General features: G+C 41.6%; 1 protein-coding gene and 1 long non-coding RNA gene across 15 annotated transcripts in view; one reads left to right on the top strand and one right to left on the bottom strand.

Moving 5' to 3' along the window:
* Window positions 1–7,027, bottom strand: part of LOC311613829 — a 45,358-nt gene extending 38,331 nt beyond the window's left edge. For 8 of the 13 annotated variants that reach the window (XR_014793525.1, XR_014793526.1, XR_014793527.1 and 5 more), the window contains exons 1-2: window positions 5,568–6,862; window positions 1,547–1,685 (exon numbers count right to left, since the gene is read on the bottom strand). This is a non-coding gene — a long non-coding RNA (uncharacterized lncRNA). The other 5 variants (XR_014793523.1, XR_014793524.1, XR_014793533.1 and 2 more) reach the window with 5 other exon arrangements.
* Window positions 7,028–7,158: 131 nt separating this feature from the next.
* Window positions 7,159–12,978, top strand: part of PITPNB (phosphatidylinositol transfer protein beta) — a 56,163-nt gene continuing 50,343 nt past the window's right edge. For both annotated transcript variants that reach the window (XM_084868226.1, XM_084868225.1), the window contains exon 1: window positions 7,159–7,290. In XM_084868226.1, coding sequence (XP_084724352.1) covers window positions 7,271–7,290 — 20 coding nt within the window. In that variant the 5' untranslated portion in view covers window positions 7,159–7,270. The remainder of the gene's footprint in view (window positions 7,291–12,978) is intronic.

Consider the following 12,978-nt stretch of genomic DNA (forward strand, 5'->3'; position numbering starts at 1 on the left):
ACATGCAATGGACTTAATTAATAGAGATAAAGAAGAGCTCAGTTATTTCTCTTGTATTGCGATACTAATAAAAATATCTGAATAAAGATCTATCTTCAGATAAGTTAATACCGGCTGCTTAAAGGTAATACTAACATTTAATCTAAAAACGTTTTCATCTTATACTAGACTCACTACAGACTAGTCACATAAATGAGGAGTTAAAATTCCAATTGAAAGAAATCGTAACACATGAAATAACAAAGACATGTCATATAAGAAGTTCACTGTTCATATACAACAGCAACAATTTTACTATGTACCAATTTTTATAAGGTAGGACATGTTTGTATTGGCTATGATTTTGTATTATCAACAATAAAAGATATAGTTTTTTTTTCCCCCTTCTCTCCTTTCCTTACCCTATTTTTTTATTTATTTATAGGCATGCCATCAAGATGCTCCAGTGTTGCAATATTAGAACAAGGTACTAATTTTGCAATCAGGCTCAATGATTGATAGATTCTTAACCATGTTCATTTTATGGCAAATATTTCAAAATTTGACAGTTTCAAAATAGTATATATTTTAGAATATCTCTCCTGCCACTGCTTAATGTTAAAAGAAGTGAATTGTAAGAAAAATTAGAGAAACCAGAAAATGATATTTATTATGAATGGCAAGGAAAGGGGAACTCCAAAGTCACTATTACTACAAATTAAACAGAATGCTCCTGCTAGCACTGTCTTATCTCTAATACTTAATATGTGAGAAGATTCTAGCAAGTGAAAACAAAATGCAATTACATTTTATTGCAAGAAATTTAGAAACATATTTTTAACAAAGTTAGCTATTCAAAAGTGTTACCTTAGGCTGTCTCTTAATAGCTCTTTTTCACAAGTGTGAAATTTAATGAAGGCAAAAGCATTTATAAACCACACCAAAATGGTATCTTAATTACTAGCTGTATTTACTTAGGCAAGAACAGATTAAATGGAAAGAGAAATTAGTTTTACAAATGGCATCATACATCTTTATGTTCCACCCCCCTCCATCAAGTCACAGATGGTTATGTCTCTTGAACTTCCTAATAATGTAGGCAATTTTCTTTTCCTTGGGCACACCCAAATTCATCACTTCTCTAAATTATATATTATTTTTGAATCATTTACAAGAACTGAAGCTGTTTATCATAATATTTTAACATGAAATGGACATTTTCCTTAATGGGCTCTATATGAATATGAAACAAGATTTATTGAAACTACTGGTCTTTTAAGTTTGCAGTGTACTCATTACATACAGTTTGAAGGAATACTTCCACCTGACCTAACTCTAAGTAAGGGTTTCTACTTCCAAATCTAACAGCTAAAGCCTGGCTGAAACTTTCTTATATTTTATGTGCTGTGGTACATAACATTTAAATCTAAGTAGATTATGAAAAATTACACATTTTAATTCCTCAAGAAATAACTTATAAAAATATGAAGAGAGCCCTGGTGTTGCTCAGTGATTAGAGCTTCAGACCGAAGGATCACCAGTTCAGTTCCCATTCAAGGGCACTTACCTGGGTTGCGGGTTTGATCCCCAGCCCGTCAGGGTGCATGTAGGAGGCTATCAATTGATGTGTCTCTTTCACATGGATCAATGCCTCTTTCTGTCTTTCTATGTCCTTCTCCCTCCTGCTTCCATGCCTTCCATTCTTCCTAAAAATCAATGAAAAAATATTTTTGGGTGAGGATTAAAAAAAATTTTAATAAAAATAAAAATATATGAAGAGAAATAGTTAATAAGCAGAAACAGAAGAACAAAATCTAAGGAGATAAATAACCACCATGTCAATAATTATATTAACTGTTAGTGGATTAAACATTCCAAAATGCAGAGGTTGTCTAATGGATATAAAAGCACTACTCATGCTCTCTATGAGAAATACACTTTAAATAGATATAAAATAGGCAGAATGTAAATGGATGGAAAGATGTGCCATTAAAAAATAAGTATGGCTGAAACCGGTTTGGCTCAGTGGTAGAGCGTCGGTCTGCGGACTGAAAGGGTCCCGGGTTCGATTCCGGTCAAGGGCATGTACCTTGGTTGCGGGCATATCCCCAGTAGGGGGTGTGCAAGAGGCAGCTGATCGATGACTCTCTCTCATTGATGTTTCTAACTCTGTCTCTTCCTCTCTGTAAAAAATCAATAAATTTAAAAAAAAATAAGTATGAATAAGATTAATGAATTGGTTATATTAAAATCAAACAATGTAGACTTCAAGATAAGAAATAACTAGAGATAAAGAAAAACATTTCATAATTATAACGCCTTCAATTCACCAAGAAGATGCAGCAATCATAATGTGTATCCACACACAGTAACCCTTGATTTTGTGGACCTCAGACCTTGATTTAACAGATTTCAGATTTAATGGACAAAATTTCCAGTCTATATGTCATATGTGAAAATTAACATTGTGTTAATTTTAAAATGCTTTTAACCAAGATTTGCTTATAACTAAATTAACAGGGTTTTTTGTTTTTGTTTTTGTTATTAATTCAGTTATTTTTTTTAACAAATTTTAGTGAATAGGCCATATGTTGGAAAAACCAATGTTGTATCTATAACTATAGTCTACATATTTAAATCCAAGAGTCAATGCTTATAAATAATGTTCAGGGAATGATTAGCATGTGATCACACCACATCTCTCTCAACACGTGGCATGCCTTTCTGCAGCAGTTTTAACACGTGCCGGCCGATGTTCCCAGGTGCACTAAGCCACATCCCAGCCATAGGCATTTGTTTATTCACAGTGACTGGGAAATGCATTTATTTACTGGACCTATTCAGCATAAATTTAAAATTATAGCAATACATAGAGAAAATTTTTCTGTGAAATTAAACTTTTCATACATACTTAATTTTAATTACACAAACATGTCTACATTAAGTAAAAACAGGTAAACTAATTTGTCAATTTTTCAACATACACATTTGAAAAATCTACTTTATTATATTATATAATGGACTTTCAGCTTTAACAGATACTTCCTGGCCTAAATTAATTCATTATATGGAGGTTTTACTAGATTAACAATTAAAAACCGAAATTTTAAAAATAACGAGAGCATCCAAAAACATAAAATGCTTAGAAATACATTTAACAAAAACATATTTCTAAGCATTTTATGTTTCAGATCTCTACACTGAAAAATATAAAACAGTGTCAAGAGATAGTAAAGAAAAAGAACTGAATTCTCATGGATTCAAAACCTCATCATTAAATTGTCAATTCCCCCAAATTGATTAATTCAATCCAAATCCTTCCAAAAGCCCAGCAAGGCTTGATTTTGTAGAAACTGTCAAACTCTTTCTAAAGGAACTGAAAAACTTAAAACAGCAAAAAGTAAAAAACTTCTAAGAACAAAATGTAGGAGAAAAATCTTTGCAATTTTGGAGTAAAAAAAATATTTCATAGCTAGGACACAAAAAGCATAAGATTTAAAAATAACTGACATTGAATTTCATCAAAATGTGTTTTTGTTGTGTTGTGGGGTTGAAGCCTGGGTTCAAAATAAGACCAGCGGAGGCTGATGATTAAAAAAAGCAGGCAAGAATTTATTGAAAAACTGGCCAGCACGGCCTCAAGAGGACCACACACAGGTGGAGTCCACAGGACCACCATTCCAGGTGTAGGCAGTCCTTGGAAAGGTTCAAACCACAGGAATTTTCCTTTGTTCTAAATTCTAAAGGCTGGGAACTTAGGAACGTAGCCCTATCTTACGAGAGCCGATAATACCAAAGCAGAACTCAGAGGTTAATCTCTAAAGGTTATCTCTAAACGTTATCTACAGTTTCTATCCCTGAAGCTACTGAGTCAGTGGGAGTCAATCTTCCGTATTTCTGGTAAAATTGCCTTAGCCTCCAGGTCTCAATTTGGAAGCTGAGGCAACTACCCTATGTTTAAGCAAGGGCAGGGTTAAAATTCAAACAGCAGTTTTTACCCAAGTATGGTTGCTACCATATTTCAGTACCTTCTCTCCCTCCTTTTCTACTCTAGAAAAATCAATGGGAAAAAATCCTTGGGTGAGGATTAACAACAATAACAAGAACACCATTAAATAAAGAATACATTAAATCATATGTGTATCAATAAACTCATATCCAGAATATACTTTAAAATCTTACAACTCAAGACAAAAATAACCCAATTATGAAATGGATAAATAATATAAAAAATACAGATGGGTAAATAGTATAGAAAAATATAGATAAGCCCCTACATTGGTTTTGGCAATTATTTTTTTTTCTTTTTGTTTGACCCCAAAAGCAAAGGCATCAAAAACAAGAACAAGTAGGACTACTCAAACTAAAAAGCTTCTGCACAGAAAACTATCATACAACAACCTACTGAATGGAGAAAATATTTGCAAATCATATCTGATAGAGGATCAATTTCCAAAATATATAAAGAACTCATACAACTCAAAATATATAAAGAACTCATACAACTCAGTAGAAAAAAAAACCACAATCTCATTAAAAATGGACAGAGGACCTGAACATATTCCCGAAGATGCATATAGATGACCAACAGGTACATGGAAAGGTGCTCAGCATCCCTAACCATTAGGGAAATGCACATCCAAACCACAATGCGCTATCACCTCATGTGGGGAGCCACCTCCTGTCTTCACTGGTAGAGAGGTGTGGGCAGGGAGCCCAGAATGTTGGTGACCCTTGAGCCCAGGCGAAGGTCAGAGCTATGCACCCACTACTTAGTCATGGTATCTAAAGCAACTTCAAGACCAGATAGTCATGTAAATCCTTACTGATAAGACAGCCTGTTAGCAGAAATTGCCTAAGGGCTTTAGGTGTATCCCAAACTGAATAAAAGGATAGCAAGGCCGGAGCACATGCAGAGTCCTTCCTCTGGCATTGGGCTTCTGCCTGGCTCCCCAATTTCCAAATTATTGTTTCTTTAGACACAACCTGGAGGAATCCAGGCTTGGGCTGGTTTTGCAGGCCAGGCTGAGGGACCCCACTGGTGCACAAATCCGTGCACCTGGCCTCTAGTATGCTACAAAGATTGCATGTCTGCATGCCTCGACTTTTTACTTTTATCTAGAAAAAAGTCAGGGCAGTGGAAAGACCAAGACACTGGTGTTTTAAAAATTTGGAGTTGAAACCCGGTTCTATAAACAAGCTAGCTGAGTGATTTTTGCACAAGTCACTTAACTTGGCTTTCTGAACCCCTTGCCCTCTATCCCCCTTCTTAAAGCATGCTAAAATACCTATCTCATGCTGAAACCGGTTTGGCTCAATGGATAGAGCGTCGGCTTGGGGACTGAAGGGTCCCGGGTTCGATTTCGGTCCAGGGCATGTACCTTGGTTGCGGGCTTATCCCCAGTACGGGGTGTCCAAGAGGCAGCTGATCGATGACTCTCTCTCATCGATGTTTCTAGCTCTCTATCTCTCTCCTTTCCTCTCTGTACAAAAATCAATAAAATATATTAAAAAAATAAAAAATAAATAAAATACCTATCTCATAATGATGCCCTAAGGGGGAAATGAGATAAGAATACCTCCATTACCTAGAACAGTACTTGGCACGTAACAGGTGCCCAATCAGTTGAAGCTTTTCCGTTTCTAAGTTCCTTGAAAGCAAGCACGTGTTTCCTTGAAACCTTGCCAGTAACTAAGCACAGTGCTTCGTACATCACAGAAACTCAGCGAGTCCAGGGGCTGCCTTAGGGGGATGTTTCCAGCTTTTTTGGTAAATATTCCACTATTTCTTCTTCTTCTTTTTTTTTTTTGAGGCAGCCCTAATTCCATAGGTGTACCCCAGTATCAGATACAACATACAGGTTTCTGTAGCAGTGTCTTCATGACATTTTTATTCTTTTAGTGATCTTTCAACGGCTTCCCCTGATTCTTAGAAGAACGATTCAAACTCTTTACAGTGGTCCGGTGATCCGTTTAGTCCCAGCCCCTCCCTTCCCTCACTTCAGATGTTCCAGCCACACCTGACCTCTATCTGCACTCAAATACTGGAGGCTGATTCCACCCTCGGGGCTTCCTTTCCTCGGAAGGGAGCGCCTCTCCCCCGTCTTCACAGGCCGGGCTATGGATGAACACAAAGCTCCAAAGCTGCCTCCGGAGTGTCCTCCCCTCGCTTGCTCTGCCTCCGCCATCCCTCTGATTTTATTCACGGAACAGCACTTGCGCCCCATTCTCTCGTCCCTAAGTGAGAACGGGAACTGTGTCGTTTCCAGAAGTTTCCCCGGCGCCTAGACCTGTCCTGGCACAGAGTACAGAGTACAGAGTAGGAGAGTGACCCCTGAGCTACAGCTCATCCTAAGGTCCACCTCTGGGCTCCTCGGGCTGGAGCCTGGGTGTGTGTGTGTGTGGGGGGGGGGACACGGTTTCGGGGGGACGGAAGTGGGGGGCATTCACTGGGACTTCTCCAGCGTCTTCCCAGCACAGGCCCCGTTCCCGGCTCTGAAGGCCGAGCACCTCTTTTCCCCACGAGGGGAACAGGGGGAACTTGGTCGCAAGCACCTCCTGTCGAGTCCCAGCAGCGGTGGGGTTCTGGGTTCCAGGTCAGGGGCGTCGGGGGAACGCGCGTGGCCGCAGCCGCGGGCCCTCGCACGCTGAGGCACGGTCGGACGCCGGCACTGACGAGGCTTCTGGAACAAACGCCCGCGAGCCCCGAGCCTGGGGAACCTCTTCCCGCGGAATCTGACAGGGCCGCTGAGGGGAGCAGAACGCCGCTGCTGCGGCGGCGGCGGCCTCGCGCCCCTGTCACAAGTCCCTCACGTGGACTTCGAAAGAGAAATGTCTGTCAAAAAGGCGGACTTCCTCTCACAAAAAAAAAAAAGGTGAGAGAGTTTCGTACTGGAAGTCACCAGAAAACGGCTTCCAGGGAGCCAGCTGGTGTACACTCACCGGAAAGCAGCCGCCCCCGAGGGAAGTTGACTTGGAAGGAGGCGGAGCGTTGGGGCGGTGACGAGAGGGAGGCCACCGCCCGCGCGGGAGCTTGCGCAGCCGCAGTAGCAGCCGCCCGCCCCGCCCACCGGCCGCGCAGCCGCAGTGGAGGCCTCGTGCGCGCAGGGTGGGGCGCGAAACGGGGGGCGGGGCTAGCCGGTCTCCCGCGCTGACGCGACGGCTCGCGGCGGAAGGGCGTGGGCGCGCATGCGTCGTGAGCAGGGAGGCGGGGCCGCGCAGGCTCAGTGAGCGGCGGCAGCGGCGGCGGTGGAGGTGGTAGCGGCAGCAGCTGTCTGGGGGTTCCAGGAAGATGGTGCTGATTAAGGAATTGTGAGTGGGTCCGTGGGCGGGATCGCGGCTGCCGGGGTGTCGTGGTGGGAGGTTCATTGATGGAGACGTGGCGGAATACTCCTGAGAAGGAGCGAGGCTGGGGTTTGGCCGCTCCCTTTCGCGTTCCCCTTCCCCCCCCCCTCCGGCCCGCGCCCCCCGGCCCACTCGAGGCCCCCCTCCACGGCGCTTCCCCAGGGTCCTCCTCCGGGCCTTCCTGCGGCCACAATGCTGCCCTCTCTCCTGGGGTTCGAGGCAGGCTGTGTCCCCGATCGGATCGCGTGGCTCGGGAAGGCGCGGCCGGGAGTTTCCCGCTGGGACCCGTCTTCCCACCAATCGCCTAGCCTCAGGCCCCGCTGGGGGGGACCGAGGGTGGGAGAGACCGGGGTGGGTTTGACTGTGATTTGTCGTCTTGGGTGGAGCCTGCCTGTCACCGGCGGGAGATCGGCGGCTTGTCGGGTGAGGACAGCACTGGGGTCTGAGCTCCAGGCGGGACCCAGGCGCCCTGAAGTTCCTTCAGGGGAGCCGGGAAAGCCTGCGCTCCCCACCCCCCGCCCCTCCGGCGGGCAGCTCCGCTGACTTTGACAGCAGTGACTTGACAGCAAGGCCATCAGTCTCAGTTCCCATATCTTGCAGGTGGGGTGACACTCTAGGCTCCACCCACCCCACCGGGGCTGCAGTGAGGCGTGAACACGTGGTCTGTCAAATAGAAGGGTTCCCAGGTGCCTATGATCCAGCCGAGCGATTTGGTTGGAAAGTCAGGCGTTTCCCACCCGCCGAGGACGGACTATCGCAGGAAATGTGGTTGGCAGTGATTGTTCAGCTATCACGGCTGCTTCGTTTCGTCATCATCCCTTGGGCAACGAGGGGATTTCGAGTTAGGGCCCTTTTCGGGTTTTCAAATGCTCCTTTCGTTCTACATTTAAAAAATAATAATAATAAAACTTTTTTAAAAAATATATTTTATTGATTTTTTTTTTACAGAGAGGAAGGGAGAGAGAGAGCTAGAAACGTCGATGAGAGAGAAACATCGACCAGCTGCCTCCTGTACACCCCCCACTGGGGATGTGCCCGCAACCCAGGTACATGCCCTTGACCGGAATCGAACTCGGGACCTTTCAGTCCGCAGACCGACGCTCTACCACTGAGCCAAACCGGTTTCGGCAATAATAAAAGTTTTAGTTGAATTGAACCATCTCCAACACACCTTATTCTTATTGTAGTGCTAGTTCTGAAACTTTTCTTTAAAAACGAAGCAACTCATTTCGGCTTCTGGGCTTAAAACCCTCAAAAGATTTCCATATCTCACTGAGAATCAAAGCCCACACCGGTTACAATACAGCCTGGAGGTGGGGTGGTCTTATACTATTATCTTTTCTGTGCTGATTTTATTCACTAACCTTCCCCTGCCCATCCCAAGCTCACGTGCTTCCTTGGTGTTCTTGCCTTTCTGCTTGCTGTTCCCTGGTTTGAAGTGTTCATTCTGCATCTCACTAACCCTACCCCATCCCTCCACCCCCTTCCTTCAGGTCTTTTCTTAAATACTGTATCACCCTCTTGGGGAATCGGTCTCTGAAGACCTAATTGTAACACCCACCTTTGGTATCTGTTTTCCCTGCTCTATTCTCCCATAGCAGTTATCACCATCTACCATGCAACACAATTATTATTTTTTAAAAATATATTTTATTGATTTTTTACAGAGAGGAAGGGAGAGATATAGAGAGCTAGAAATATCGATGAGAGAATCACCAATCAGCTGCCTCCTGCACGCCCCTTACTGGGCACGTGCACAGAATCGAACCCGGGACCTTTCAGTCCGCAGGTTGACGCTCTATCCACTGAGCTAAACCGATTTCGGCGCAACACAATTATTGTGGGTTTTGTTTATTTTTTCTTTCTGTTTTACTGTATGTATTCTCTTACCACATGTAAGCTCCATGAATTTGTCTTGCTGGCTCCCATATTTCCAGGTCTTAGACTAGTCCCGGGCATGTAGTACATGCTCAGTAAATATTTGTTAAATAAATTAATGAAAAATTATAACTTTAGCTAGTGACAGGGATCCTGAGAAAAGACACATTTCAGTCAAAGCTTATTTATAGTATTGGGCTTTGGATTTACACGAAAGTTTTCTTCCAAGTTCTTTGTACAGTGTGTCATGCAAGGGTTATCTCATTTATTACTCTGACCTCTTTGTAATGTAGGTAGGTGGCAGATAATAAGACAGATTGAGGAAATGAGACAGAAGGAAATTGACTTGGCTCAAGCCAAGGAAGTTGCAGAACTGATTTTAGATCACAGGAGTAATCATATTTCTTTTATTAGAGTTATTTCCTCCCTCCTAAAATGTGAATTAAGTGCTTAGTAGATTCCGTTGACGATTATGTGAGGAGTGTCGAGCTCACTTATGAAAAACATTTCCCATTGATACGTTATACACTTTGCTTTTTGTGAACCATTACTTTCATTGTAAAAATTTGAATGCACTGAGGTAACACATGTCAAAATGTGCCCAAAGTATAATATTTCCTAACAATTTATAATGACCATTTCTTGATATTCAGTCCTCACATATGTCTCCCCTAGAATGTATTTCCTTCTAGACTTTTTGAAGATAGAGACTGTTTCTTATTTTTAAGTATTCCCAGCATCAACAGCATCTAGTCTGGTACACTGTAAGTAGTCGGTGCTGTTGAATGAAAAAAAAATTATTCTTAGTATTTCCAAGTCAGCTTTCTAAAATTGTTTTTGGTTAGGAGCAATGAACAGGTCATTCCTATATGAAGATGTTGGTAAATTGTAAAATGCTTTGGCAAATGTTTGTTTTAAAAAATACCATCTATTTTTGACATGAATTAAAAGGTTAGAAATAACTTTTCAGGGTGAGAAGTTCACTTCAAGTTGTTACTTAAGCAAATAGATGGATTTGCCATTAGAATAAAGTCTTAGTTTTTAAAAAAACTAGTTATTAGTTCCATTTGGGAAATTATGTTCATGAAAATTTTTAGAGAAGTTTAAAAATTTTTAAATACAGACATAACTCAGAGATATTGTGGGTTTGGTTCTACCCCAGTGCAATAAAGTGAATTTCATAGTAAAGCCAATCACGAACTTTTTGGTTTCCCAGTGAATATAAATGTTATGTATTACAGCAGTCTGCTAAATATGCAATGGTATTATGTCTAAAAAAGGTACGAGTCTTAATTTAAAATATTGGTACAAATTGCTAACCATCATCTCGGAAAAATGGTGCCAGTAAACTTGCTCAACACAGGATTTCCACAAACCTTTAATTTGTAAAAGAAAAGAAAAAGGCATTATCTGTGAAGCATTAATAAAATGAGGTATGCCTGTTCAGGTTCCCACACTATCTGAAAGTAGAGTATTCCTATGAAACTTTTAGTTAGCTGAAATGGCATAAAACAAAGAAGCAGTTACCATTAATTAATACAGTTAACTCTTGGAACAATGCACAGGCTCAGGGACACTAACCCCCCCATCCCAGTTAAAAATGTGTATAAATTGTGATTCCCCTAAAACTTAGTTGTCCCTTGGTACCCACAGAGGATCCCAAAAATCCACTGATGCTAGGTCCCCTATATAAAATGGCATAGATCAATGCATACAACGGGTACTCTGCTTGCAGCCACGAATTGAAACAGTACTGGTGTTTATTGGAAAAAATCTGCATATGAGTGGACCTGCACAGTTCAAACCCATGTTGTTCCAGGGTCAGCTGTATCTGAAAAAATTTTGATCATTCCCATATTCCTTTAAACACCTACAAAATCACATTAGATATGCTTAATTGCATCCAGTTTTACACTAAGTGTGATACCTGGATGATCTCTCAGGCTTTTCTGACACCTCAGGATACGCCTTGCTAACCGATGCACAAAATAAATCGAGATAAAACTGATGCTCACAGACAGTTCACAGCTGTGGCAGCTTGATGCTGAAATCCTGAGTGTGGTTCCCTGGGAAGGAGCTTGGTGGGGCCACTCTTGATGCACCCCCCAGTACCCCCCCCACCCCCCACCCCAGTTGCATCCTGCCTCTGTGACGGTTCTACAAAACAAATGCTGGATATTATTTTCACTTTTCTCCTTTATTTGTGATAGCGAGAATCTTCTGTGTATTTCTTTCAGTTGGCAAAAATAGGTTCTAGTATAGGTCTTTCCTAAAAGTGAAGTGGCAAACTTTCAAAATGTGGGGGAATATCTCTACTGCTTTTAGACCAGTCATCAAAAATCAAGTCCTGTCCCTTCTCTCTTGTACTTCTTAGTAAGTAAATCTTGAAGAGGTTACTTGACTCATCATTCAGAATGTCTTAATCAGTCACTTTTCATTCCGTGAAATGAGTTTTCCTAGAAGTGTAGTTATATAAAAATATGGACCTTCCTGCTAAAAAATCACTCAGGGGTTGTTTGGCTTTGTGAAACTTCAGGGAAGTCTTTAACTCTTTCCTTTGTATTCCTTCCTTCCATTTGTTTCCTCTGCAGCCCACCATCTTGGTTCAAGGCCTTTGTAAGGCCTTGCCCAGCCTCCCAAAAGATGGCTCTCCCCACACTCCTGCTTCTCAACATTTTAACCACCTACTGATGACTTCAGGTTAGCGGTAGTTCTCTCTCACCTTTTTGAACAACCTCCCAGCATTCCTTGTTGCCTAATAAATTTAGTAGATTTCTTACCATTATATTGCAGGCCCTCATAATATTTTCCCTACATTTTGTCTGTTTCCTCCTATATTTTTCAAAATACACTCCCAGCCTATAACCTGGTCTTCCCCCCGACCACTGCACTCCGGTCCCAGTTTATTTTCTGTTACTGAGGCAGTGAGGTGAGCAAATGAGGGTGTATCCAGAAGATACAGCTGAAATTATATGTATGGGATGATTGAACCAAATGAATTCTTAATGAGGATAGAAACTAGTAACCTTTGTGACTTTGAGGCTGTTCATTGTCTTTAGATGACCATTATGAAAAAAGACAGAGTGATGAGTGATCTCCAGTTGTCAAGGAGGAGGGAATTATAAGAGACATGTTTTGCACCTGTTGACGATTAAGGTGCTGTGAGTATTCAAGCATAGATGCTTGCGGAGAATAGGGAGAGAGAAGTAGGAGGAAAGTGCAGCTAAAAAGAGGTTGGAATGAGGAAGACTATTGGGAATTTTCTATGAAAAGAAAATCCAGCTGAGTTCCTTGAGATTTTTTTTCTCTCCTTATAATAGAAAGAGTTAAAATAAGACTTTCAATCACTGTGGTGCTGGCTGAATGGTTTGGAGGGAAAGTCAGAGAAGGACCAGGCCAACAAAAAGGTGATCTTTTGAACATCAGCTCTTCTGAGATATTCAGGATGGTTTTCAGAGTTTATGGTAGAACTACATAAACGTACTTCATTATAAAAATCTAGAGTTAAAATGCAATGTTGTAATATAGTTTACCATGGTATTCTTTTTTGGAGCCGGAGTCTCTATATTGATCCTTTTGCATGTCCAATAAAAAACTCTGCTGGACAAGATCAAACACATAACCTTACAATACTACATTGACTACCCTGGAAGGAATTGTTATATTTATAAGGCTCAAAGTATTTTCCATAAAGTTTTTTTTTTAAGTAATTGTTTTTTTTTTTAATATATATTTTATTGATTTTTTACAGAGAGAAAGAGAGAGGGATAGAGAGCT

Source organism: Pipistrellus hanaki, assembly GCF_964339955.1.
Source record: "Pipistrellus hanaki genome assembly, chromosome: 19".
NCBI classification, from domain to species: Eukaryota; Metazoa; Chordata; class Mammalia; order Chiroptera; family Vespertilionidae; genus Pipistrellus; species Pipistrellus hanaki.